The 24,976-nt window shown below is 33.8% G+C and overlaps 1 protein-coding gene across 1 annotated transcript in view; it reads right to left on the bottom strand.

The window, feature by feature from the left end:
- Window positions 1-24,976, bottom strand: part of LOC140447582 (uncharacterized) — a 369,617-nt gene that overhangs the window by 107,842 nt on the left and 236,799 nt on the right. Inside the window, exon 4 of the mRNA XM_072540314.1 lies at window positions 287-553. Within this exon, the coding sequence (XP_072396415.1) occupies window positions 287-553 (267 nt within the window). The remainder of the gene's footprint in view (window positions 1-286; window positions 554-24,976) is intronic.

Raw genomic sequence — 24,976 nt, 5'->3', positions numbered from 1 at the left:
TTTGTTAGGGCGTACACATTTACCGAAGACATTTGGTCGCAAGGCTTCGGCCACAGGAGAACGATTAGGGCTCGATATTACAGAGTCCCAATGGAGCTTAATCCTTTTGATACGGTAGATATCTGGGATGAGCGAATTTTCCTTTAGATGGAATGAGACTCGTATGGAATAAATCTGGATATTGATAAAACTGACAAATAATATTGATGATAATCCTGATGATGGTAAAAATATTATCATTATGAAGTATTTAGAAATATAATATTGTATCTAATCCATATTTTACCTGGAGGTTGATCCCGAAATTGTGGACAACGTTCTATTGGTAACGCTTGATCGGTGTAAACAAACGCTTCACAAATTGAGAGCTGACTTGGAGTGGGAGCTTCCAGATGAACACTAACAAATGCTCCAGGCATTGGTGGATTGCAAGGAAGGAATAATGGTTGACCCTCTTCCACAAATCCGGTGAATCTATTGCAGATTGGATTTGTTCCTAAGTCTGGTCTGTTGTTACCTACTCTGACGATTATAGTAGCTGGTTTCTTGTTTCCTGAAAATAAATTAAATTAGTCAACTTTAATTTTTTTATTGTAAAGCTTAAGGCATAAAGAATTTTAAATTTAATTAGTAGCATAACAGTATCAATATTTTTCTTTATACATTATGATATTAAATAAAGAAATTCTTGTTTTAAGGGCTTGATGCAAAACCGTCTGTATTTAGGTAGTTTTTATATACTCATATAAGGAAAATCTAAAGCAAGCTAAGCATATTTTAAACATAGTTGATGAAATTTAACCCTTTGCGTCTGAGTGCTTCCAATAAAGTAACAAAATTATTTTAATTTTATATCGTGGCCCAGTAAGCGCTATCCGGAACCTCATAACAACATCGTTCGATGTTAAAACGTATCCCCTTTCCATTCGGGATTAAAATCTAGCATAATCTTGTAAGGCCGGCTCCACACATGGGATCCAACGTTGGCGCCAACGTTGGAGCCAACGTTGGGTCAACTGTGTTTCCACGTTCGGTGAGGCATCCACACATTGGGTTAAGTATTGGGGCGATATCAGTATGTTCCCTCTAGAGCCAACGTCAACATGTCCGACATGGACTGCGGCTGCGACTGTCGTGATGGTGAGTGCATATGATTACGTTTTTCTGTTTACAAAAAAAAGGCGAATTTTACGTCATTTTGTCTACAGCGTTACTTAAAGCTACTATATCTTTAGAGATGCCGTATTTGGCAACTGCAAACTGAATATATAAGTGTAAACCTGACGTCGGGGCTCTGAATCCCATTTATTTATTTATTAACTCAATTCCCAAATTTCTTAGCCTTCTATTTTGGCTATATTCTGCATCAAACGTGATTTTAATTAACAGCCGATACATGGAAGTACATATTTTAAAATTTACATGACTATACGATGGTGGTCTATTAAGACAAAATGATCTATAGTTCAAAATTAAAAGCATATACTTTTGTAAAATATTTAGATAAGGTATTTTTTTGGGTGCCTGAATAGTATTGAAACAACCAGATATGTATATTATTTATTTATGTAAGAAATAGCCTTTTGAGCATAAACTCCGTTCTAATATACCACCAACGTCTATCGGAGTGTTAATCCTAAACAACTCAACGGAGGTGCTCAGGTGACCGAAGATAGATTGTAAATGTTGTAAATTTGTTTTTTAATGCCGTCATGGAATGGAAATTTTTGTTCGATAAAGTAATTTTTATTTTCTAAAAAGAATGCTGTATAAAATGACAGCACAAGCATGTTAAAAGGAAAAAGAAGACATGGACTATTTTTATAAACTGTGGCTTGTCATTGGTTTTTTTTTCTTTTGTTTTGCTAGATTGTGTAAAATTAAGTACTTAACTATAGGCATGATGGGAAAATTACGCGCCAACAACTAAATGATGCGCAAATAGCATAATTATACGCCGATTGGAACACTGCTGTAGCGCCAATGTGTGGTCGGTAACACCAGTATTGGCGCCAATCCCTTTGATGTGTACGCAAAAACCGACAGCCCACGGAAAACTCCCAACGTTGGAGCAAGTCATAAAAACAACACAGTTTTGTCGGTACAGACATTGGACGAACGCTGTTGGGGCCAACGTTGGCCCCCATGTGTGGAGCCGGCGTAAGCGTGCCTAGCAAGCTGTTCATAACTGATTAGTTGTATACGAAAATCGTTACTGTTTGTTTCTTCGACTTATAATTAGGTGTTTTTCTCAAACTTTTTAAATGTCCGCTAAGTTCTGTATATTTTCTTTTGTAATAATGATTATAAAGTAGACACAGTGATAAAAATTTAAAAATTATTTTATACATTTCAAAATATTAGATACTTTTCTTGTAGTTCCATACGAGACCACTAGGACATAACATTATCATTTAATATTATTTTCTTTGGTTTTAGAAAAGCGGCATTTTGACGTTAGAAAACGTTTTTACAAAATGGGAGCATAGTTGAACAAACGGAGCCCATTCAGATACTGCGAGGAGTCAGACAAGGTGACACTATATCACTCAAACTATTCAATCAAGCTTTGGAAGACGTTATGAGGAAATTACAACGGGAAAAACGTGGTATTAACATAAATGTCCAATACTTGAATCACTTGAGATATTGAGTATTAATAACAGATAAAAGGGAAGAATTACAAAATATGATGGATGAATTAAATAGCGAATCAAAATAGTTCTACAAATGAATTATAATAAAACGAAAATTATGACCAACCAACCAGAATAATTAATAATTACAATTGCACAAACAACTAGAACAAGTAAAAGAATATGTATATTTGGGACAACTACTTAAATCAAATAAAGAAAATCAGACCGGAGAAATAAAAAGAAGGATACGGTTGGCTTGGGTATCCTTCGGAAAACTTTCCTATATACTAAAAAATAGAAAATACCCCCAATATTTAAAAACAAGTGTCTTCAACCAATGTATACTTCCTGTTCTCACCTACAGTTTTTAAACTTGGACATTTACAAAGGAAAACATGGCAAAAATAGCAAAGACCCAAAGAGCCATATAAAGGCAAATGCTGAACATCAGGCTATCAGACAAGAAAAGAAATACTTGGATCCGCAACAAAACAAAAGTGACCGATGTATTAACGCAGATAGCAAAACTTAAGTGGAAGTTTGCTGGACACAGCATAAGACAGAAACACGACAGATGGAATAAGATGATTATACACTGTAGACCATATAGTTACAAACGAAAAAGAGGAAGGCCACAAATGAGATGGTCAGATGACTTGAAGAAACATGCAGGCCCGAAGTGGATACAATACTGCCTACAATACTACGATACTGCCTACAATAGAGAGACGAGGAAGAATGAAGAGGAGGCATATGTCCAATATTGGACAGCAATGGCTGTATAGACAGTTAGATAGTAGCTACTGGATTAATTGGGGCTAATCCAAGACTACCACTGAGAGGAAATATGAGTAGTGAAGTCATTCTTAATAGATATAAACCTGTAGTTCCGTATGAAAAACGGTTTGAAGACTACACATATGCCAGTCCATGGCACAAAGGTTCGATGTGCAAATTGGAGCACGACAGCAGAACCCCATAAAACTAGATGAACTAGGTGAACGTGATATTTGTGCAGATATAAGCTGCAACATGTCCTTTATGACATTTGGAAGCATCAGTGAAGATTTGATGGGTAATTGTGTGTTTGGATATTAAATTTTTAAAAGTTTGCTGAATAAAGAAACAATGTGTGGAATCTTTAGGGAGCTCTTTTAGAGACGTATCAATTTTTGGAGGAGGTATGATAATCCAGGGAGGAAAATTTACACGAATGGTCATAGTAAAACTGAATTGTTCTAAATTAAGACCAGTACGTTTTATTCGCTCAGGAAATGGTAGCATATTTTTTTTCAATGTTCCTGTAGTGATTGGAAGATACTTCTTACTGGACTGGTTTTTGTGGCACCTAAAACTAAACTCAAGCATGTATTTTGAATAAAGTAAAGTTTTTTTAAAGATGTTCTATTAGCTCTATCGTAGCATAAACAGCCGTAGTCTAATTTACTTCGTATCAATGATCTTTATAAAGTAAGTAAGGTGGTTGTATCAGCTCCCCAAAAGATATTTGACAGCATTTTTAGTAGGATAATTTTTTCTTTTGCTAAAAATTAAAATACGGGCCATCTCTCCAGAGAATATAAAACCAGTGTTTTGAGACCCGCTTTCAATTTTGTGTAAGGCAGTTTGTAATATATGTGATCCCGGAGTTATATTGTTTGTTTTTAGATAAATCACCAAATCATCTGCATATAGGCTAGTAAATACAGGAGCTTTAGAGTAGAGTAGATCTTTTTGGAGTGCCGTTTTAAATTAAATTAAATCCATTGGTTCTAACTTAAAAAGTTCGTTTTGTTAGAAAATTTTTAATAAAGGACAGCATATATATGTCCTTGAACGTTTCAAAATGTTTTAATATAAGATGTCTCCATGGTATGTCAAAAGCTTTTCTTATGTCAAAAAATACGGCAATAAGTTTTTGGTTGTGCAGAAAATCTTCATGTATAGCTGACTCAAGTGTTATTAGATTGTATGTTCTGGATTTATCCGTTCAAAATCTACTTTGTCTGATGCTAGGTTTTTGTTTTCGAGATACCATTTAAGTCGATAATTAAGAATTTTTTTTAGTTTTTTAGGTACAGGCACGTAAGTAATCTTGAGTGATAGGAAGACTGAAAGTATTTTGTCCCTTTTATTCTGCGGAATTTGTTCTATATGTTGCTTAAGGAAGTGGAAGATTTATTCGGGACACGTAGTTTTTCCAACTTTCTCGTTTTTCTTTCTTGATTAATTGTCTGCTTTGAGCTTTGAGATTTTTAAAGTTTTAAAGGTTATTGTAAGTTTCATGTTTTTTGTAAACGTTTAAAGCATGTTTAGATAAAGTGAGTGCTTGTGCAATTTCGTTATTCCATCAAGGAACTGGCTGCCTTTTAGTAGGTTTTGTTTTTCCCACTTCGATTGTTGCTGCAGAAAAAATTATATTATTAAATAATTGAAGATTTTTGTTTGCGCTATTGGTTACACTAAAGTAGTTTGTTTGTTCTTCTATGAGTGTTCGATACAAATCCCAGTTAGCTGAGTTTATGTTCCATCCCTAGTGAATTGAAAAAGTTGATTTATCATTATTATTTATGGCCATTGAGATAGGGAAATGATCACTATTATATAAATACCTCAATGGATCCCAATATAATAGAGGAGCTAGCGAAGGGCTGTATAAAGTGAGATCTATAGCAGAAAATGTACCATTGTATGATTTGAACCTAGTGCATTTGCCAGTGTTTAGTAAAACTAGAATAAAATTATCAATTAGATTATTTAGGAGCTTAACACATTTATTGATTTTTTTTCTTCCCCAAGTACCGTTGTGATAGCTTAAATTGCCTAATATTATTTTTGGGTGTGGAATTTAATTTAAAATATTGCTTAGTTCAGTTATGTCTAAATCAGTAAGATGAGGTAAGTATACATTACAAATATTGATTTTAATTTTGTGGGTGACTCACACTGCAGCTATTTCGAAGTTTGTCTGCAGTTTTATTTTAGTTGACTTTATATGATCATCCCTTAAGAAAATTGCTGTTCCACCGCTTGAGTGATCAGCAACTCGGTTTCTTAGAAAAGGAACATAATATTTTTAATGTCACATTTTGGTGCTTGAAATTGTTTGTGTATAAGAAGATTGATAGATTATATATGTGTAAAATAACCGTTAAGGTTTCACTGTATTTTCCATTTTAACTATTTATTTGAGATCTTGATTCGTTGTCATTTTCATCAGCAGAAGAAAGACTGCCTAGAAGCAATTTCTTCTTTAATGTTGTGATATTGTTTTTAAATTTTATTTTGTATTTAATCATACATAAAGATTAATATTTTTTGTTTTCGTCGCTATTATTTAAGTTATTTTTAACAATAAGTTTAGGGTGTTTTTAATGAAGGGAATTTACCAAAAAATCACATATTTCATAAAAAGAAAGTGCACAGGAAGGGCTTCTGTTTTCAATTTTTTCTTTAATTTTAATAAGAATATGTGGAATGTCATCTTGAGTTTTAGGCTTTTTCTTAGGTTTTTGAGTACTAAGAAAAGGTAGGTCATTTTTACAGATTTCGGAAGAGGTAGAAATTTTTCTTTTAGTAACTTGAGGAGCTTTACTGATTTTTTATTGATTTCGATTACTGAAGAATTATCTTCACATATTTTTGTTTGTGACAAAATCTGTGTTTTTTTGTTTATGAGAAAGTAGTTTGTTCCTTTGTAGTTCAGGTTTTTTTGTGAATACGAATGGGTTCCGGATCCATTAATGTTTCCGTACATTCTTGGTATTCCTTTTGTGGTTGTTCTTCAAGCTGCTTATATGCACTAATTTTCTCAGTAGTTTGATCATCTTTGGGAGAGTTAGGCATATTTACGTGACAATCAGTTTTTATTTGATTAATTGGGCTACTTGATGATAATAAGGAGAACAGTCAGAATCTTGGTGTCTGACTGTCTTGCATCTGGAGCAATTTAGACCGTCTCTGGAAATATATAGTCGATATGATGTATAGTCGAATATAGAAACTAAGTTTTTACTCAGAAACGTCATTTTGGAGGCGGATTTTATACCCATAGTTTTTAAGTGGTCTTTAATTATTTAACTATTAGTTATAGTAGGACATACATTAGACACGATTAATCGATGGGCGGGGGTTATTAGTCTTCTTAGTTCAATCTGGTTACCATCAATATTTATATATTTTTAGGAGCTAAGAAATTGGAAACAACATTTGGGCTGTACGATTGATGCAACAGCTTTTACTCCTGGTATGGTTGAAAGTTAAGTGGTTTTGAAGGATGTTTAAAACTGTTTAATGCATGGGAGTAAAATATATATGACCTTGTGGGTGCATTTCGTGAAGTCGTAGCTACATCCGGTTTATCCATCTTCTCGCTGAAAATTTACATACATTGGAACAATCGATCTGAAGCCGAACCTGGCCGCTTAACATAATTTAACCTGCAGCCTAATTACTTGAACCAGTTGTTATCGATAATCGATAAGTTGAATTAAAATCGATAAAGTATTTGCCTTTTAAACTTTTCTAATTTTGAAGGTTTTGAATAATGCAGTTTTGTAATCACAGGTTCGTAAGATACTTAGTGCACTGCCACCTTTAACATTGCGTTGTAAATAGTATAAAAATTAAATTACATTTTTATTTTTAACTACTTGAGATTATAAATTTGTCAGGACCGATACAAAGCTGTGTGAGCTGCTTAGTATCGGTGCCGGACTCCAAAAAATATGTGCCTTTGACGCTTATAACCACTAAGATTTGACTTAGTGGTTATATTCTAATATATTTTTAAATTTACTGCAGCTTAGTAATACTAACCCTAAACATTTTGGGTATCCTAGAGGCATAAACACCTTCTTCCAAATATGGTTCTAATACCCTTATTAAATAATTTGCAGCTTGTTTATTAAGCCGGAATTGCTGCCTAAATTGAGCATCACTTAGTGAAAAAGAATTTTGAGTATCCCGTAACATTCTTCTTATCCTCCGTTATGAGCATCGGATATCTATCCTCTCTAATTCCTCCGAAACTAGCAAATGTCCGTAAAACACAGCCATAGTATTACTTTTTTGCCTCAGTTTTCCTTGCAAGGATCAAAACACCGCCTACCTCAACTGAACCTAAGTTCACTTCTCCCCCCAGTCCAGTCAGTCATGTCAGATTAATTTCGACTCGAAATGAAATTTCAACCACTTTCTTGAAGTTGAAATTAATTTCGATAAGTCGAAAATTAGTGACGTCGTTTGGTTAGTTCAGCTGAAATCCACAAGGTTCGCAAAGTCGCATTTCGACGTCGCCATATTAATTTCGACATGGTTTGAGTCGAAATCTTAATTAGAATCAGGGCCCAGACCTAAAAGGAGTCGTTATCATAAGTACACTGAAGCAGAATTGTTAGAAATGTTGAAAAATACTGATGAGTTTAGCGATTTTGAATTAGAGGAGGAATTTGATTATGGATGGATAGGAACGGACTCGGAGAGTGAAAATGAAATCGGAAAAGTAATATCTGATTCGCAACAACATGCGGCTGAAGAAACTGTAGATGAATGTTTCGACATCTGTTGGGAAGATGTACCAGGTGAGATGAAAGATTTTCCGTTTCTAAAAAATCAGTCATTCAATGCAGTTCTACCAGAAAACACTCCAATCTGTTTTTTTTTTCGTAGTATATTTACTGATGATATTTTAGAATTTATAGTTGATGAAACAAATATTAACGCGGAAAATATTTTTTTATCGGTGCAGACACAAGAAAAATCTAGAATTTGTTCATGGAAAAATGTGACGTAGGAAGAATTATTAATATTTTTTGAAATATTTTTACATATTGGTGTTGTACGACAACCAAGGATGCGCGATTATTGGAAACGGGACCCTTTATTTAATAACGCCAGAATTTCTTCTAGTATGAGTAGAAACAGGTTTTTGCTGATACTGCGAGCACTTCATTTCTCCATAAATCTCCCACCAGGTGAATCCAGACCTGAAGATAGACTTTACAAAATAAGACCGATAATTAATTTCTTTAACGAAAAAATCACAGAAATATTTTATCCAGGATGTGAGTTATCTCTAAATCAATCCATGGTTCTTTTTCGCGGCAGGATTATGTTCAAGCAATACATTAAAAACAAAAAACACAAATACGGGATTAAGTTGTATTTATTAACAAACCCTAGAGGTATTGCTCAAAAATTTGCTGTATATACTGGTACGTTAGACGATACTGGCGGTAAAGGACATTCTGACAAAGTTGTCCTGCATTTAATGGATGGATTATTAAATATTGGTCATCATATTTATATGGACAACTATCACAACAGTTTTTCTTTAGCCAGAACTCTAATTAAGAATCAGACTCACTGCACCGGTACACTTCGGTCTAATAGAAAAATGACACCCAAAGCTGTTATTTCAAGTAAGCTGAAAAAGGGAGAAACTATTGCACAATATGCTAAAGGAGTAATGATAGGAAAGTGGAAGGATGAGAGGGATGTTTTATATATTTCAAATAAATATGTAAATACAATGGTTGAAGTAGAAAATAAAAGAAAACAAAAAAAAAAGAAAACACTTACTAAGCCATTGCCTGTCGCCGAATACAATAAACATATGTCAGGTGTAGATAGCCTTGATCAAATGCTTTCATACTACCTTCACGAAAGAAAAACAATAAGATGGCCAAAGAAACTTTTTTTCCATATTATGGACATGATGCTCAATAATGCTTTCCACTTCTATAGTATATAGTCTGGACAAAAAATGTCATCATTTGATTTTAGAATGGCAATCATAAATGAACTTTTACCTCCTTATGAGAATTTAAATAAAAAAAAAGCATCAAAAATCGAACATAGGCGACTAAAAAGGGAAGCGACTCCAGGTAAAAAACAACTCGACAGAAAAAGATGTCAAAGCTGTTCCAAAAAAAAAAACGGACGGATACAACATACGTGTGCGAAACTTGGCATGGAAATCCAGGATATTGTCTAAATTGCAGCATCATAATTCACAAATAGAATATAGCAGTCAAAGTTTTATTAATATTAAAGTTTGTTTTTGGTACATGTTTTGAAATAAATAATGTTTTACTCTAGAGTATAGGCAACGCTTATAAGCGTCAACGGTACACGGATATGAATGCCGAAACTCAGTGCCACTGCCGCTTTTTTTTACCTTTTTTTAAATATTTAAAATAGCAATTACATATAAAATATCATTATTCATAATTATTAGCAACGGCATACCGTTTTTTCTATTTTTTTAATTTGGGACCACGTAAAAGTAAGTTACAAAATAGCGGCATCCAACCTGTTAATAAGTCTAAGAAGATTGTAATGTAGGCAGATAATGTAAATTTGATGGGCTGAACCGTAGTGACATCACAGAACTTTATATAGAGCTTAATGAAAATTCACAAGAAATAAGGCTAACCGTCAACGTAGACAAAACTACAGGACTAATACAAGCGAGAAAACAACGAAATTTACAAAATTTGACAATAGATGACGCAAATAATAAAGTTTTTAAAAAGCTCACCTACCTCGGCATACAGATAACTAAGGACGGCAGCAAAGAGAAGGTAATGCGGAAAACGATAATTCTTACTACTAAGGCATACTTCTCTCTGTCGCAGGTATTTAGATCCAAAGACATTCACAGGGAAGTTAAGTTTATAATATATGAAACTAACGTATGACGCAGCAACATGGATCATGACAGAAAGAACAATAAACCTTCACTTTTTTAAAATTAATAGTTTTAAAGAAATATAATGAGAAGGATATTGGGACTCATCTGTGATAGTTGTATGTAGAGAGTAAGGTCTAACCACGTATTATATCAACAGTACAAAGAACTTCTTCTTCTTCCTATGCCGTCCCCATTAACGGAGGTTGGCGACCACATTTCTAAAAGTTTCTCTGTCTTTTGCAACGTGGAATAATTCGTCTACAGTCATGTTTGTCCAGTCTCGAATATTTCGTAGCCATGACTTCCTTTTTCTACCTATTCCCTTTTTGCCATCGACTCTACCCTGCATGATGACCTGCAGAAGACTATATTTATCATTCCTTAGTATGTGTACAAAGAACTCGTGACCTGCGCAGGGCAGGTCACCTTATACAAATGGATAATAAAAGTACAACGCTTAATGGAAGTATGACACAATAATAACATTTGCTAAGAAGATATTGATGGCGGATAACTAAAAGAGAGCAGCTTAGAAAAGGGATACTTGGAGATGGATACTGGGGGAGGCCAGGGCCCGATTTTGGTTTTAGTGCCATAGAAGAGAGAGACATATGTTACACAATACAAGGCACAGCATATACCCAAAGAGTGGTGTAAAAAATACAGATCATTCTACAATAATATCTTTATATTTATATAAAGTTCCAACAATTTTATCACATTTTATCAAAACCAGACAGCAATGGTTAGTATCGAAAGGAAACTGACAGAGCCAATAAATATACTTATAGCATTTTGAGAGGTTTGAGTTTTTTCTCCTGTTTTATTTCACGTCTACAGCGATTTTATATTTCCAGAAGCTCTATGGCAAGCTGTGGAAAGTTCTGTGATCATGTAAGTAACATTAATAATAGCAGATGTCCTAATGGTACTGTCATTTTTGCAAATGATATTGAAGAGTTACAATATACTACATGTACATAACACTTACGAACATTAATTATTATACTATATTATTATATTAACATTAACTTATTATACTCAATACTTGCAAGCTTCAAGGAATCTGTGGCAATATATATCGATGCTTCGAAGTCCAAGGATGGTGTGGAATGTGCTTTTTATATTCCCTCCAAAAATATTAATTATTCCTAAAAACTGGATAACATATTTTCTATATTTAGTGCTGAAGCTATTGCAATCTACGAAGCGTTGACATTTTTATCACAGTCTACAATTGATTCTGCAATAATTATATCGGACTCCCTGTCTGTTTTAAATTCCTTGGTTGTGGCTAAATACCCAAATTACTCCTCCAATTATATCATGTATGCAATTGAAAAACGGATTTTAGAACTGCAAAAAGTTAACAAAACCATTAATTTTGTATGGGTTAAAGCACATATCGGTCTCGGAACATAACGAGTGGATATGCTGGCAAAAAAAAGTGTAAAAAGTGGTTTGACCAATAAGCTACCTGTAAGTTTTTGTGATGCAGTAGTTTATATTAGAATAAAATATCTCAATATTTGGAACGAATGTTGGTCACAACATAATTATACCAACCCTTCTAGATACTGCAGTATACAAAATCAAATACCGAATAAAACGTGGTTCCAGCCATATAATTATTCATGAAAATATATCACAACTGTAACACGTCTTAGATTTGGCCACGCCTGTTATCCCACATATCTACATAAAATTCATGTTCTCGAAAGTGATCTTTGTCAAAATTGTGATAAAAAAGGTGATTTAGATCATATTTTATTCGAATGCCAAAAATATAAGGATGAAACAGATTAATTTATTCAACAATTACATGATCTTAATGTACAGACCCCGTTTAACATCCTTAGTCTCTTAACTAATGGAAATGAGAGAATTTATAATGCATTAGTAAAATTTCTGTCAAGTACAAAAATAGTCTTGTAGTGCCAACTATCAAAAAAATATATGTATATGCCAAATTGTGGTGAGCAACTTGGACAGTCCATAGCAAAGCAGCTGTTGGATTGAGTGGATAGCTGCTCAAGAGTTTGCTGTGGAACTCTGAGAACCTCATCATCTTGTTTGTATGTAAATATAGATAAAAAGGAGATAATACAAAAAGTGTTATTATGTGTACCGTTTTTTGAGCACACTGATGATGTTGAAAAGATGCTATATTTAACTTGTATCTTATTTTAATTTTAGTTCTTAAAGCATATTATTCAGCTCTTCGCTATTGATATTTTATGGACTTTACGGTCATAAAATTTTTATGTTTAAGGTATTATTCATATTGTAACTGGTTGATTAACACCTAGTCTATGCCAATAAAAAAAAATTAAATGTAAAAAATTAAGTTAAATATAAAAATTGACAATTTCTATTAATGTGCGTCCTATCAATAAAAGATCCATTCACTTATAAAAACAAAGTAAAAATCTAGCGCAGTATAACCGCAATTGAAAATTAGCTACGATTAGCTACGAGTTTTAAATATCATAAAAAGACTATTCATTTATAAATTAATAGCTTATAAATTTTTAATTTAAGAAATTATGTTTGCTCTATTTAGAGTCTGGTGTTAGTTAAAAGCCATCAAATTATTTGATGGCTAATGAATCAAATATTTCATGTACGGGTATAACAGATTAATTATTACGAATACTTTGCCAGCCTACGTTACTCAAGATAACGATACCACTGTTGTGATCAACGAAAGCGTATTTTTTTCTTTCAGAAAAGCACATATTATTAGTACATTATAATTTTTTTGTGCATAAACAATTGTGATCATTATCAGCAGCAATCGTGAACTCTCCGATCGGGCACGTATTCTCTTGAACTTTTGCATATCATATTTTTTTCATCTTAAGTTGGTTTCTAGATAGAGATTGTAAAGTTATAAATGTCACATGTTTGTTATTTTTCTTCAACAAATTATTTTATTTTAATTTCTCTTGATTTTATTCATTTATAACTAGTTGGCGAAAGAAATAGTTGGTGCTCAATTTTCTATATATATATATATATATATATATATATATATATATATATATATATATATATATATATACATGTTTATAATGTATATATATATATATACATGTTTATAATGTATATGATGTCAATGTTCTAGTCCCAAGCGACAAAATATATTTCTTCTTCTCTTCTCATTGCGCCATCTCCTTAGGTCTTTCAGCCACAAGTTCTGGCGTCTTCCTACTGATCTTTTGCCCTGTACTTTTCCTTCCAGTATAACTTGAAGTAATTCATATCTTTCGCCTCGCAACACATGACCCAAGTATTGCATTTTCCTCTCTTTGATTATTCTTAGTAATTCTTTTTGTTTACACATGCGACGAAGTACCTGAACATTCGTAACTCTTTGTACCCATGGAATCCTGAACATTCGTCTGTATATATACATCTCAAAGGCATCTATTCTTTTTTCTATTTCAGAGTCCATTGTCCAACTTTCACAGCCATACAGTAAGACAGAAAAGAGCTGTAGACTAAAGTCTGATCTTGTAAAAAATGTTTTCATGATCATGAATGTTTTCCTTGCTTGTTCGATTCTTGATAGGATTTCTTATTTTGGATTACACTGACTATTGATATTTGTTCCCAAATATTTTATGGAATTTACCTGTTCTATTATTTGACCCTTGGCATACACCTGTACGTTTATTGGTGCCTTTGAAAATACTAAAAATTTAGTTTTGGAAACGTTTAGATGTAAACCGAACATTTCGCTGTGGTGAACTACCGCATTTATTATATTTTGTAGTTCTTGTGCGCTGCTTGCTATTAAGACGGTATCATCAGCATATCTGATGTTGTCTATGCTGATTCCGTTAATCTTAATTCCGCCTTGGACCTCGTCTAATGCTTCTCTGAATATACACTCCGAATACAAATTAAAGAGTAGCGGTGATAATACGCAACCCTGTCTCACTCCTCGTCGGATTTGTATGTCTTCGGATGTTGTGTGCTCTATTTCAATTGCTTCAAATATACTAGTCAGTTACAAATATAGTTTTTTTTGCATATTCGTCACAATATGTGACGAATATATACTAAAGCTAACCACCACAAAGACAAGGGTAATGGTAGTCAGTAAAACGCCAATACAATCAAAAGTAGTAACAGCTTATGGATAACAACTGGAGGGAACTAACAGTATGACTTAACTTGGTTGTAATCTAAATAAGAACCGGGAAATTAGCAAAGAAATTAGAATACCTATAGAAAAGCCAAGAGCTGCACTTTTTCTTCTTCTAACAGTGCCGTGCACCTAGAGTGCGTTGGCGAATTATCTTAATGCTTAATACGAATTATCTTAATTATCTATCTTTTGCGGCATGTAAACGCTCGTCAGTGTTATTTATGCCTGTCCAGTTCTTTATATTTTGTAACCACATTTGTTTGCGACATACTCCATGTGTTCATGTTGTATAACAATAAGGACCATACAGCATAGCATTTGTAGTGGGGATTAAAGGAAAGATTGCGGTTACAGAGTAGCGGTTTAAATTTAATAAAAGCTTGTCTTGCTTGTTCGGTACGGCATTTTCTTTAGTGTTGAGGATCCCATTGGTCATTCACTATCTTAAGTATTTGAATGTTTTCACTTGCTCGATTGAAACGTTATCTACTTGTAGCTGTACTCTTAAAAGTGCATTTTTTCATATTGCATTTCGTTTTTCCAGCATTTATCTTTAAGCCATATATTTTTCTTCTGGTATACATTTTATTTAGCATCAGCTTCATGTTCGTTTTCTGTGATTATAGCGCTTTGGTCGGCGTAACGAATGTTATTGATCGGATACCCGTTGTCCTTTATGCCACACTCATGAGCCTTCGACTGTCTCTGCAAAAATATTCTCCATATAGAAGTTGAACAGCACAGGAGACAAAATACACTCCTATCGCATCCATCTTAAAATTTGAAATTCCTCTGTAATCATTGAATTGTTCAGCCTCACTCGTGCTTTTAGATTCCTATAGAGATTCTGGATTACTCTTATATCTTTCTCGTCAATGTAAGAATTGTGTAACATTTTTAACATTACATCGTGTTTTACGGTGTCCTGTATAGAAATGTGATAAATGTATCCTTTCGTTGGTCCATGCAGTTTTGTACAAGAGTATTCAAGTTGAAAGCTACTTCACGTATACCCAGTCCGCTCTTGAACCAAAATTGTGTGTCGCCGCTTAGCTCATTCCGAATTTTGAACATTTTGAACATTTTTGTGTAGAGGATGCAAACAACTGTTTTAAGCAAATGGCTCATTAAACTGATCTCTTTAATCTTTGCATTTGGCTGCTTTTGTGATTTTTGGGGATCATTATAAAGGTTAAATAAAGAAAATTCGTTAAATTTATTGGAATGTGGCCGGTGTTATATATGGCATTGAAAACTGTTGCCAGCCTGTCGATGGTGTCATCTTCCCATAGTTTTATGGCTTCCGTAGTATTGCCATCTGGTTTAGGGCCTTGCGCAGTTTTGCTACTTTAATAGCATACTCCACCTCAGCGCAAATGACGGGAGGGCCGGATAAATTTCATGGGTAAGTTAGTAGTTGGCAGATTCGGTCTACTATCCATAAATAGGAACAAAGCATAGTCTGTCTAGATTTAAGCTAGTTCTTTCTGGGTATGTACGTAGTCTCTTTGATTATGTTTCAGGCGAGTCTCATTGTGTTTCTTGTATGCACTCAAAATTTCTTTAACCTTTTTATTTAGTCCAAAGCTGTCCCCCTTTTCTTGTAGTGATTTCAATTCTTCACACCGTTCTTTCATCCAGCTTTCTTTTGCGATTTTAATGCTTGCTCTAATGTATTTTGTACTGTCTGCGTTGCTCCATTAAATCAAGTATCTCTTCTTCATCCATTCGTTTTTGTGATTTATTCTTAGTTTACTTGCGATTCCTTTGTCAGCATTAGCTATAATCATTTTTATTTTCTCGCAGGATTGCTCTATGCAATTAACTTATACAGTATGGTGGAAATGAAAGGAATAAATTCGTTATTTCGTAAAGCGGAGACTTTAAGGAAAAATCCTGAAACCCGTCGATTTTTATTTTTAAATAAGCTATTCGTAAGAATACATTTTTATTTTTGACGTCATCTATGTGAGCGTGATGACGTCATTGCTAAAATTTTTAAATAGAAAGGGGGGTATTGTAATACATCATTTGAAAGGTCTTTTAAATACCTATTCAGCCATATCAATATGTCTCAGTATTTGATGTTTGTAATTGTTTAAAAAAATTATTAAATATTTATTATTACAATAAATATTTATTAAGTATTGATATGATGTATTATTGATACCCAAACATAAATTTTATAAAGGCCATCACTGGTAATGAAATGTCTTTTTTATCTACTTTTTACCTTTTTAAAAAAACTAGTTACCTTATCAATATGAACATTGATAGTTGGACATTCAAACTTAATTATCTTTCTGTCAAGTGATTAATAGTATTATTGTAGTAAACGTATTCAAAAAGTCTTTGTATCTTTGAACATGAAGCTAACTGAAACGCAAAGAATTGAAATTCTCATAATGATTGGTTATGGAGATAAAACACGTACGCAGAAAGAAGTATGTGCGTTATTTAATAATAAATACCCCCGTCGAGAACCAATTTCACAATCCATTGTAAGCAAAATTGAGAAAAAATTTAGAGAAACGGGTCATGTTAAAGACCTTTCTAAAGGTAGTAGAAAACCAATATCTGAAAACCAACAAGTAGACGTTCTGTTAGCTTTTCAAGATAATTCTCATAACAGTTCACGGCAAGTAGCATTAGATAATGACATGGACCATTCAACAATTCTTAAACAGCTAAAGAAGGAAAAGTGGCATCCCTACAAAGTAAGTTTAGTACAAGAACTTATGGAAGATGATTTTGATAGACGAATTGAATTTTGTGACATTATACTTACTTACTTACTTAGTCCTAAGCCTTTCTACTGTTAGGTGTAAGGCTGGTGGGGTTAAGATTTGCACTATTGTCTCCATGCTATCCGGTCTTGTGTTAGATTTCGTGCACTTTCCCATGTCAATCCTTTCTTCTCAACTTCTTTTCTGATTTCGTCTACCCACCTAACTCTTGGTCTTCCTCGTTTGTTTTTCCCTTGCATTCTCGTTTCAAACACTCGTTTTGTTAATCTTTCATTCGACATTCTACACACGTGTCCGAACCATCTTAGTTGCCCCTCTACTATTTTTTCGTTTATTGGTTCTAGTTTTAGGTTTTGTCTGATTGTTTCGTTTCGTATTTTGTCTGTCCTCTTTCTGTTTGCTATTTTCCTCAGGAACCTCATTTCCATAGCATTGACTCGAGATTTTTGTCTCCCAGTCAATGTCCATGACTCGCTATTATACATGATTGTAGGTCTAACTACTGATTTAACGACTGCCGTTTTTACCTTCTCCGGTATTTCTTTTTTTCCCAAAAATGTTGTTTTCATAGTGTTAAATAAGCTTCCTGTTCGTCCCATTCTCTCATTTATTTCCATGTCTTGTTTACCGTTTGATTCAATTATTGCTCCTAGGTATTTGAAATGTTCCACTTGTTCTAGTTGTTTTCCGTTTAATTGTATTGCGTGTGTCTTTCTCTTATTTGAAATTATCATTGTTTTTGTTTTCTCTGTATTTATTTTCATATTTATGTTTGACAGTTCTTCTTCTAGGATTTCAAGGTTGTTCTGAAGGTCTTCTCTGTTTTCTGCTATCAAAACCATGTCGTCTGCGAATAGAAGCTCTGATAGTTGAGTCTGTTTCATTTGCCAGTATCCTAATATTAGTTTTCTCATTCTTCTCTTGGCTTTCTTTATTGCTGTATCCAGTACCACTGAGAACAGCAGTGGGCTCAACACGCATCCCTGTTTGAGGCCTTGACTTGTAGTAAATTCTTCGGATTCCTCGTTGTTGGTTCTCACCGTATTTGTATTATTATTGTACATATCCTTTATTACATCAATTGTTATCCTGTCAACTCCTCTTTCGTTTAATGTCCTCCATACGTCCTTTCTTTGTATTCTGTCAAACGCCTTTTCCAGATCAATAAAGCATATATGTATTTCTCTATTTTTATTGATTACTTTCTCACTTATTTGTCTTATTGTGAATATGTGGTCTTGCGTGCTTCTGTCCTTCCTGAATCCACATTGTGTATCTTCCATAGTTGGTTCTATTTGGGTTTTTATTCTTGTTTCTATTATTCTTGCGAATACCTTCCCAGGAATACTTGATATAGTAATACCTCGGTAATTATTACAGTTTCTCTTGTCGCCCTTTTTGTGTATTGGTAGTATAATGTCTTTCTTCCAGTCCTGTGGTATTTCTGCCCTTTTTATGATATCATTCATTAGTTCTTTCATGCTGTCCACTCCCTCTATTCCCATGAATTTTATCATTTCCGGGGTGATATCATCCTTGCCTGGTGCTTTGCCTAATTTAACTCTTTCAATTGCCTTTTCTAGTTCCTCTGTTGTTATGGGTTCTACTTTTTGTTCTTCATTAATTTCTTGTATCTCCACTATGTTGTCTACGTCTGTATGAGTTAGCTCTTTGAAATGTTCTCTCCATCTTTCCATTATTTGGTTTTCTTCTGTTATTACCTTTCCATTCTTGTCTTTTATATTCGGCATCATGTGTTCTTTCTTTTGTCTGAGCTGTTTTAATGCGCCATAGAAGAGTTTTTGGTTTTCTCTATAATTATTTGTCATTTTTAGTCCAAACTTTTCCCATGACCTTTCTTTTTCTGCTTTTACAGCTATTTTAACCTCTTTTCTTTTTTCTTTATATGCCTCATAATCTTCAGGGCGCTTTGTACTTAGATATCTCTTCCATTTTTCTTTTTTGTTCTTTACTTTCCTTCGTATTTCGTCCGTCCACCATTCAGTTCTCCTCATGCTATTATTTGCTATTTTTGTCTTCCCGCAAGTTTCCTCAGCAGCTATGATTAAGCTGGTCTTGAGATTTTCCCACTTTTTCTCTATACTAGCAGTTTTTGCCCTACCTTTCAAAATATTGTCTAATTTTTCTTGGAATATCTGCTTATATCTTTCTTCTTTTAATTTGTAGCTTTTTACTTTTTCATTTACTACCTTTCTCCTCTTTTCTTCATTTTCTTTTGCTGTTCTTATTCTCATTATTACTAGATGATGATCACTGCCAATCTCTGAGCCTCTTTTGACTTTCGTGTCTTGTACTCTTTTCCATTTGTTGCTACTTACCAAAAAGTAATCTATGATTGATCTTTCATTTCTACTTTCTTGTACTCTCGTGTATTTGTGTACTTTTTTATGTTTAAATTTTGTATTTGTTATAACAAGTTTATTCTCCATACACATTTCTATTATTCTTTCGCCATTTTTGTTTAGTATTTCTTCTCCTTCTTTTCCCATGCATTCCTCAATTCCATTGTTATTATTTCCGACTCTACCGTTTAGATCTCCCATTACAATTATATTTTCTTCCCCATTGTCAATTTGCATTTGGAGCTCCTCGAAAAATTTATCCTTCTCTTCCTTTTTTGCATCTTCATTTACTCCGTAGGCTGTTATTATTGTCCATATTTCCTCGTCTATCAGTTTCATTTTCAGCGATAATATTCTCTGGTTAACATATGTTTCTTCTATAACGTATTGTAGACTATTCGGTGCAATTATTATCCCTACGCCTTCTTTTGCTCTCTCCTTTGCATCAGCTCCTACCCAAAATAACCAATATCCTTTGTGTATCCTCTTAAAACCTCTTCCTTTCATTTTCGTTTCCGTTATTCCTAATATTTCTATTTTTTGTCTGATCATTTCTTCTACAAGTTCTACCTCTTTTCCATTGATGCTTCTTACGTTCCATGTTCCCATTTTTATCTCTCCTTTTTTCTGCGGTATATCTTTCATCTTCTTTCTATTCTCATCCTTGTTTACCTTTGCATCGTGCTTTTTCCTATCGTTATTCCTATTCGTCGCCCTGGTCGTCATTGTCAGATCCTTTCCGTTGCTTTGGTCGTTATCAATGTTCCTCGTGTGGGTGTAGTTTTCTAGTTTTTTGGATGTTTTTCAAGTTCCTTTTTTATTTTGTTCCATCTCCATTCTTCTTGGTTTACTAACACCTTGTTGTAACCAATTTTGACGTCTTTGCCTTTCTCTTTTTCGTTTTTTGCAAAATTTCTTAGGTGTTTCTGCTTTTCTTTCTCTTCTCTGGTCAAGTCATCATTGATGAATACTTTCTCTCCTACGACGTTTTTTAGTTTATATTTTTTTGCCATAATCTCGTGTTTTTCCTCTTCATTTCTTAGTTTTATTACGCATGTATTCTTGCCTATTTTTTTTACTGTTGTAGGTGTAATATCAATTTGAAGATGTTTATTAAAAAGTCCGTTTATTCTTTCTTTTAGGCTGCTTGGTTCATTTGTATCCATTTTTAGACCATTTATTACAATGTTGTTTTTTCTTCTATTTTTTTCGATTATTTCGACTGCTTTTTACATTTCTTGTAACTCTCTCCTTATTTCTGAATTCTCTTTTCTTATATCCTGATTTTCTTTTTTTAATTGTTCGTTTTCTACTGTCAGTTTTAGTAGAGCTTCGTTTGTTTTGTTTTGTTGGTCTTTAATTTCTCTTATTTCAGTTTTTATTTCTTTCTGTTCTTGCTTCATATCTTTTTGAGTTGTGTTCATTTCTTTCATCATTATTAATAACTGGTCTAATTTCTCAGATTCAGTTGTTTGGCGTTTTGTAGGAGTTCTTGGTGTTTTTTTGCTGTTTACAAAAAAATCTATATTTTCTCCTTTTCTTTTTCTTCCTTCATCTGTAGAGTATTCGTCGCTGTCCATTCTTACAATATTTTCTTTGGCCTTTTCTTGTTATTTCACTGTTTATCTCCTTCCCTGTCCTACACCGCGAAAAGAGTCGTCGACCAGTCAACCCGTCGAATCTCCGACCCTTATCGGTGTTTATATGTGGGTCACTTCTACCGAGTTACTTTTCGTTGTAAGTCCCGTTTTCCGAGTTTTCTTACAGCCGAAAATTAAAACGATATTTATTCACCAACGCCACTTTGCCGTCGATTTTAGTGTGTGGACATCTTTCTGTGACATTATAATGGAACGAAATAACAGAGATCCGATGTTTTTAAAAAATATTATTTTCTCTGATGAAGCTACATTTCTACTAAACGGTCATGTCAATCGTCAAACTTATCGGTACTGGGCTACGGAAAATCCACACTGGATGCAAGAGTACCGTACTCAATACCCAGAGAAAATTAATGTTTGGGTGGGAATAATAGATAATAGGTGTATTGGACCATACTTTTTCGAAGAAAACTTGCTTCCAGAATTGAACCGGTTGTTTCCAAACAGAAATGATTTATGGCTACAGCAAGATGGTGCGCCTCCACACTATGCTGTCTTGGTACGCAACTACTTAAACAACGTCTTTCCAAATAGGTGGATAGGTCGAAGAGGAACAATAGAATGGCCGCCTAGGTCACCTGATTTGACTCCTCTTGATTTCTTTTTATGGGGATATTTAAAAAGTAAGGTGTATCAAAATAGACCACAAAATATTAATGAACTGAAAGAAAGAATACGTAATGAGGTTGTTCAAATAACTCCGGAAGTTTTAGAGAATGTTAGAGAAGAGTTCGCGGCACGCCTTTCTCATTGTATTTTAGCTGAAGGTAAAAAATTTGAGCACTTAATTTAGGTTTCGTTGTATTTATTGAATAATACTTAATAAATATTTATTGTAATAATAAAAATTTAATTATTTTTTTAAACAATTACAAACTTTAATTACTTAGACATATTGATATAGCTGAATAGGTATTTAAAAGACCTTTCAAATTATGTATTACAATACCCAACTTTCTATTCAAAAATTTTAGCAATGACGTCATCACGCTCACACAGATGACGTCAAAAATAAAAATGTATTCTTACGAATAGCTTACTTAAAAATAAAAATCGACGGGTTTCAGGATTTTTCCTTAAAGTCTCCGGTTTACGAAATAACGAATTTATTCCTTTCATTTCCACCATACTGTATATTTCTTAAGTTCTCGTTGATGTGCTTACTGTATGTAGTTTTAAACTCTTCATCTCTCATTAATTGTCTTGTGTTCACGTATTTTTTGTCAGAAGGTCTTTTAAGCTTTGCCAGTTGAGGCCTTACATTCGCGATTCGAGAATTGTGATCAGACGAAATGCCCGCACCAGAGTAAGCGGCCACTCTTTTTATATAGTTGCAGAATATTTTGTTTATTAAGAAATAATCAATTTAATTTCGTATTACATGATCTGGACGATCCCTGGGTGCTTGCCATTTATACAATCTTCTTGATGAGAGCTGATACCACGTAATGGATATCACGCAATTATGTTCTTCACAAAATTCAATTAGTTAGTCTCCTCGGTTATTTTCAATACTCAGACCGAAATCACCTACCGCATTTTCACATTTACCCTTACCGACTTTGGCGTTAAAATCGCATATTTTTCTTTGTGATCTTTAATGCTTGATTTATATCTTTGTAGAAATATAAAACTTCAGTTTCAGGTTTATCAACTGTGAGTGCATAAACTTGGATTAGGTTGATATCAATAGCACTGCTAACTTCACTATTATTACTCTGTTTAAGAAAGGTGATCATCTCATTACAAATGAGATGATCAGATGACTTGAAGAAACGCGCAGGCCCGAAGTGGATACAAACTGTCTACAATAGAGAGACGTGGAAGAAGGAAGAGGAGGCCTATATCCAAAATTGGACAACAAGGGCTGTATAGATAGATAGATAGATGTAATCTATAACCAACATCGCAATTTTATTATCAATCACTATTGCAACTCCATACCTGCAATAAGCATGTGTGGCGTGGCTACCGGAATAGTACACTGTAAAGTTGCCTTTGTAAAAAATACTTGAGCCAGAGCACCTCAATTCACTTACACCCGATTCACTTTTTAAGAAATCTTTAATCTACATATATTTCTTTATAAGAAAATCTTATGTAGAAACAATATTACTGTGATACTGAACTTTAACAGATACACTTCTATGAAAAGTTGAAGCCTTTAAATCTTAGTGTTCGGAGAATTCTAAGAATAAGTTGGGTAAATAGAGGTCATAACGAGGTTATTTTGCAGCGGACGGAAGTGATCAGAACAGTAAAAAATCGTAAACTGTCTTATCTTATCCGTCACACAGAGGGATATAATATACTTAATTTAATAATACAAGGCAAAATATATGGTGGTCCAAGTCGAAGAAGAAAACCATGGCTTAAAAACGAAGAAGATGTTTTTGAGAACGTGTCAAGACAAAATTATTTAGCAAGACCAAAATTATTAGACAAAATACTTGCTATTGCTTTGGAACACAAAACTGTCAGTGAAGCTGTTTAAGACCATCAAGTTTGAACAAAATAATTTAAGAGACGATAACGACGAAACGTGAGCCAATATGTTGGAACTGTGACGAAATAGGTCTCCCTCATCGCAATTATGAGTAACCAACACAACCGCAACCTTCAACCACAAAATTTTTAAAAATTTGTTTTCAAAAATCCTTTTGAAAAATTCGAGACTTTAATAGATACTCAAACTGGAGTCATCAAGGTCGACGTTGAAGAGCTCCTCTTTCGTAAAAGATACAACTTTAATCGGCTATAGTAAAAAAATTCTAATGACCAGACTTAAGGATGATCTAAGACAAGACGTGAATAATAAAGAGTTTTAAACGGCAAACGGTCTTAAAACTTTAGTAGGACAGTGTGTTTCTGTAGAAGCGATTTACTTTTTGGCTACTTCTGACAAACTTTTAAATAAGCGAATACGCTTGTTGATATGGTCATTATTATTATGTCATCTTGGAAAGGAAAAAACTATGCCAGTATAATTGCAAGAAGTTTTTCACTTTTACGCCTCTGGAATTAAAGAATCAATAACAACAGAAACAAGATGAAGCTGAAGAATTTTTTAAAGATTTTTATAGGCCGTGGACCCCACCTGTAGTCCTGGTAAAGAAGAAAGATGGTTTTACAGGTTTTTGTATTAACTACCACCAGCACAATGCGGTAACTAAAAAAAAGTAGTTACCCCCTGTCTCGAATAGATGGTATATTAAATACTCCCTCGGAGTCCGTTGGTTCTCTACTAAACCTTAAAGTGGATACTTGCAAGTAGAAACGGAGCCAGCTAATCTAGAGAAAAACCGCATTCTCGATAGGTTCAGTCCTTTGGCAATTTACAGATGTGCCTTTTAGTTTATATAATTATTTCGCTACATTTGAGAGACTACTGGAAGCAGTTTTGAGAGAACTGACATAACAAACATGTTTGGTTTATTTTAATGCTATAATTTTGGTTGTAAGATCATTTCACGAGCATTCCAAGAATCTAAGGTAAGTATTTCAACGATTACTTGCAGCTAATTTAAAATTAAGTCCAAAGAAGTTCACAAGAAAATTATATTATCCAGCTTCATGCGTTCACTGCTGGACATAATCCTCTTCCGTGTGACTCCAGGAAATTCTATTTTGCTGTATTATTCGTATGTCATTTGTGCATCGCGTCGATAAAATTAAAGATTAATATAATTGTGGATCCACGATTTGTATTTAACC

Source organism: Diabrotica undecimpunctata, chromosome 8 (assembly GCF_040954645.1).
Source record: "Diabrotica undecimpunctata isolate CICGRU chromosome 8, icDiaUnde3, whole genome shotgun sequence".
Lineage (NCBI taxonomy): Eukaryota > Metazoa > Arthropoda > Insecta > Coleoptera > Chrysomelidae > Diabrotica > Diabrotica undecimpunctata.
This window is presented reverse-complemented; position numbering and strand designations above follow the sequence as displayed.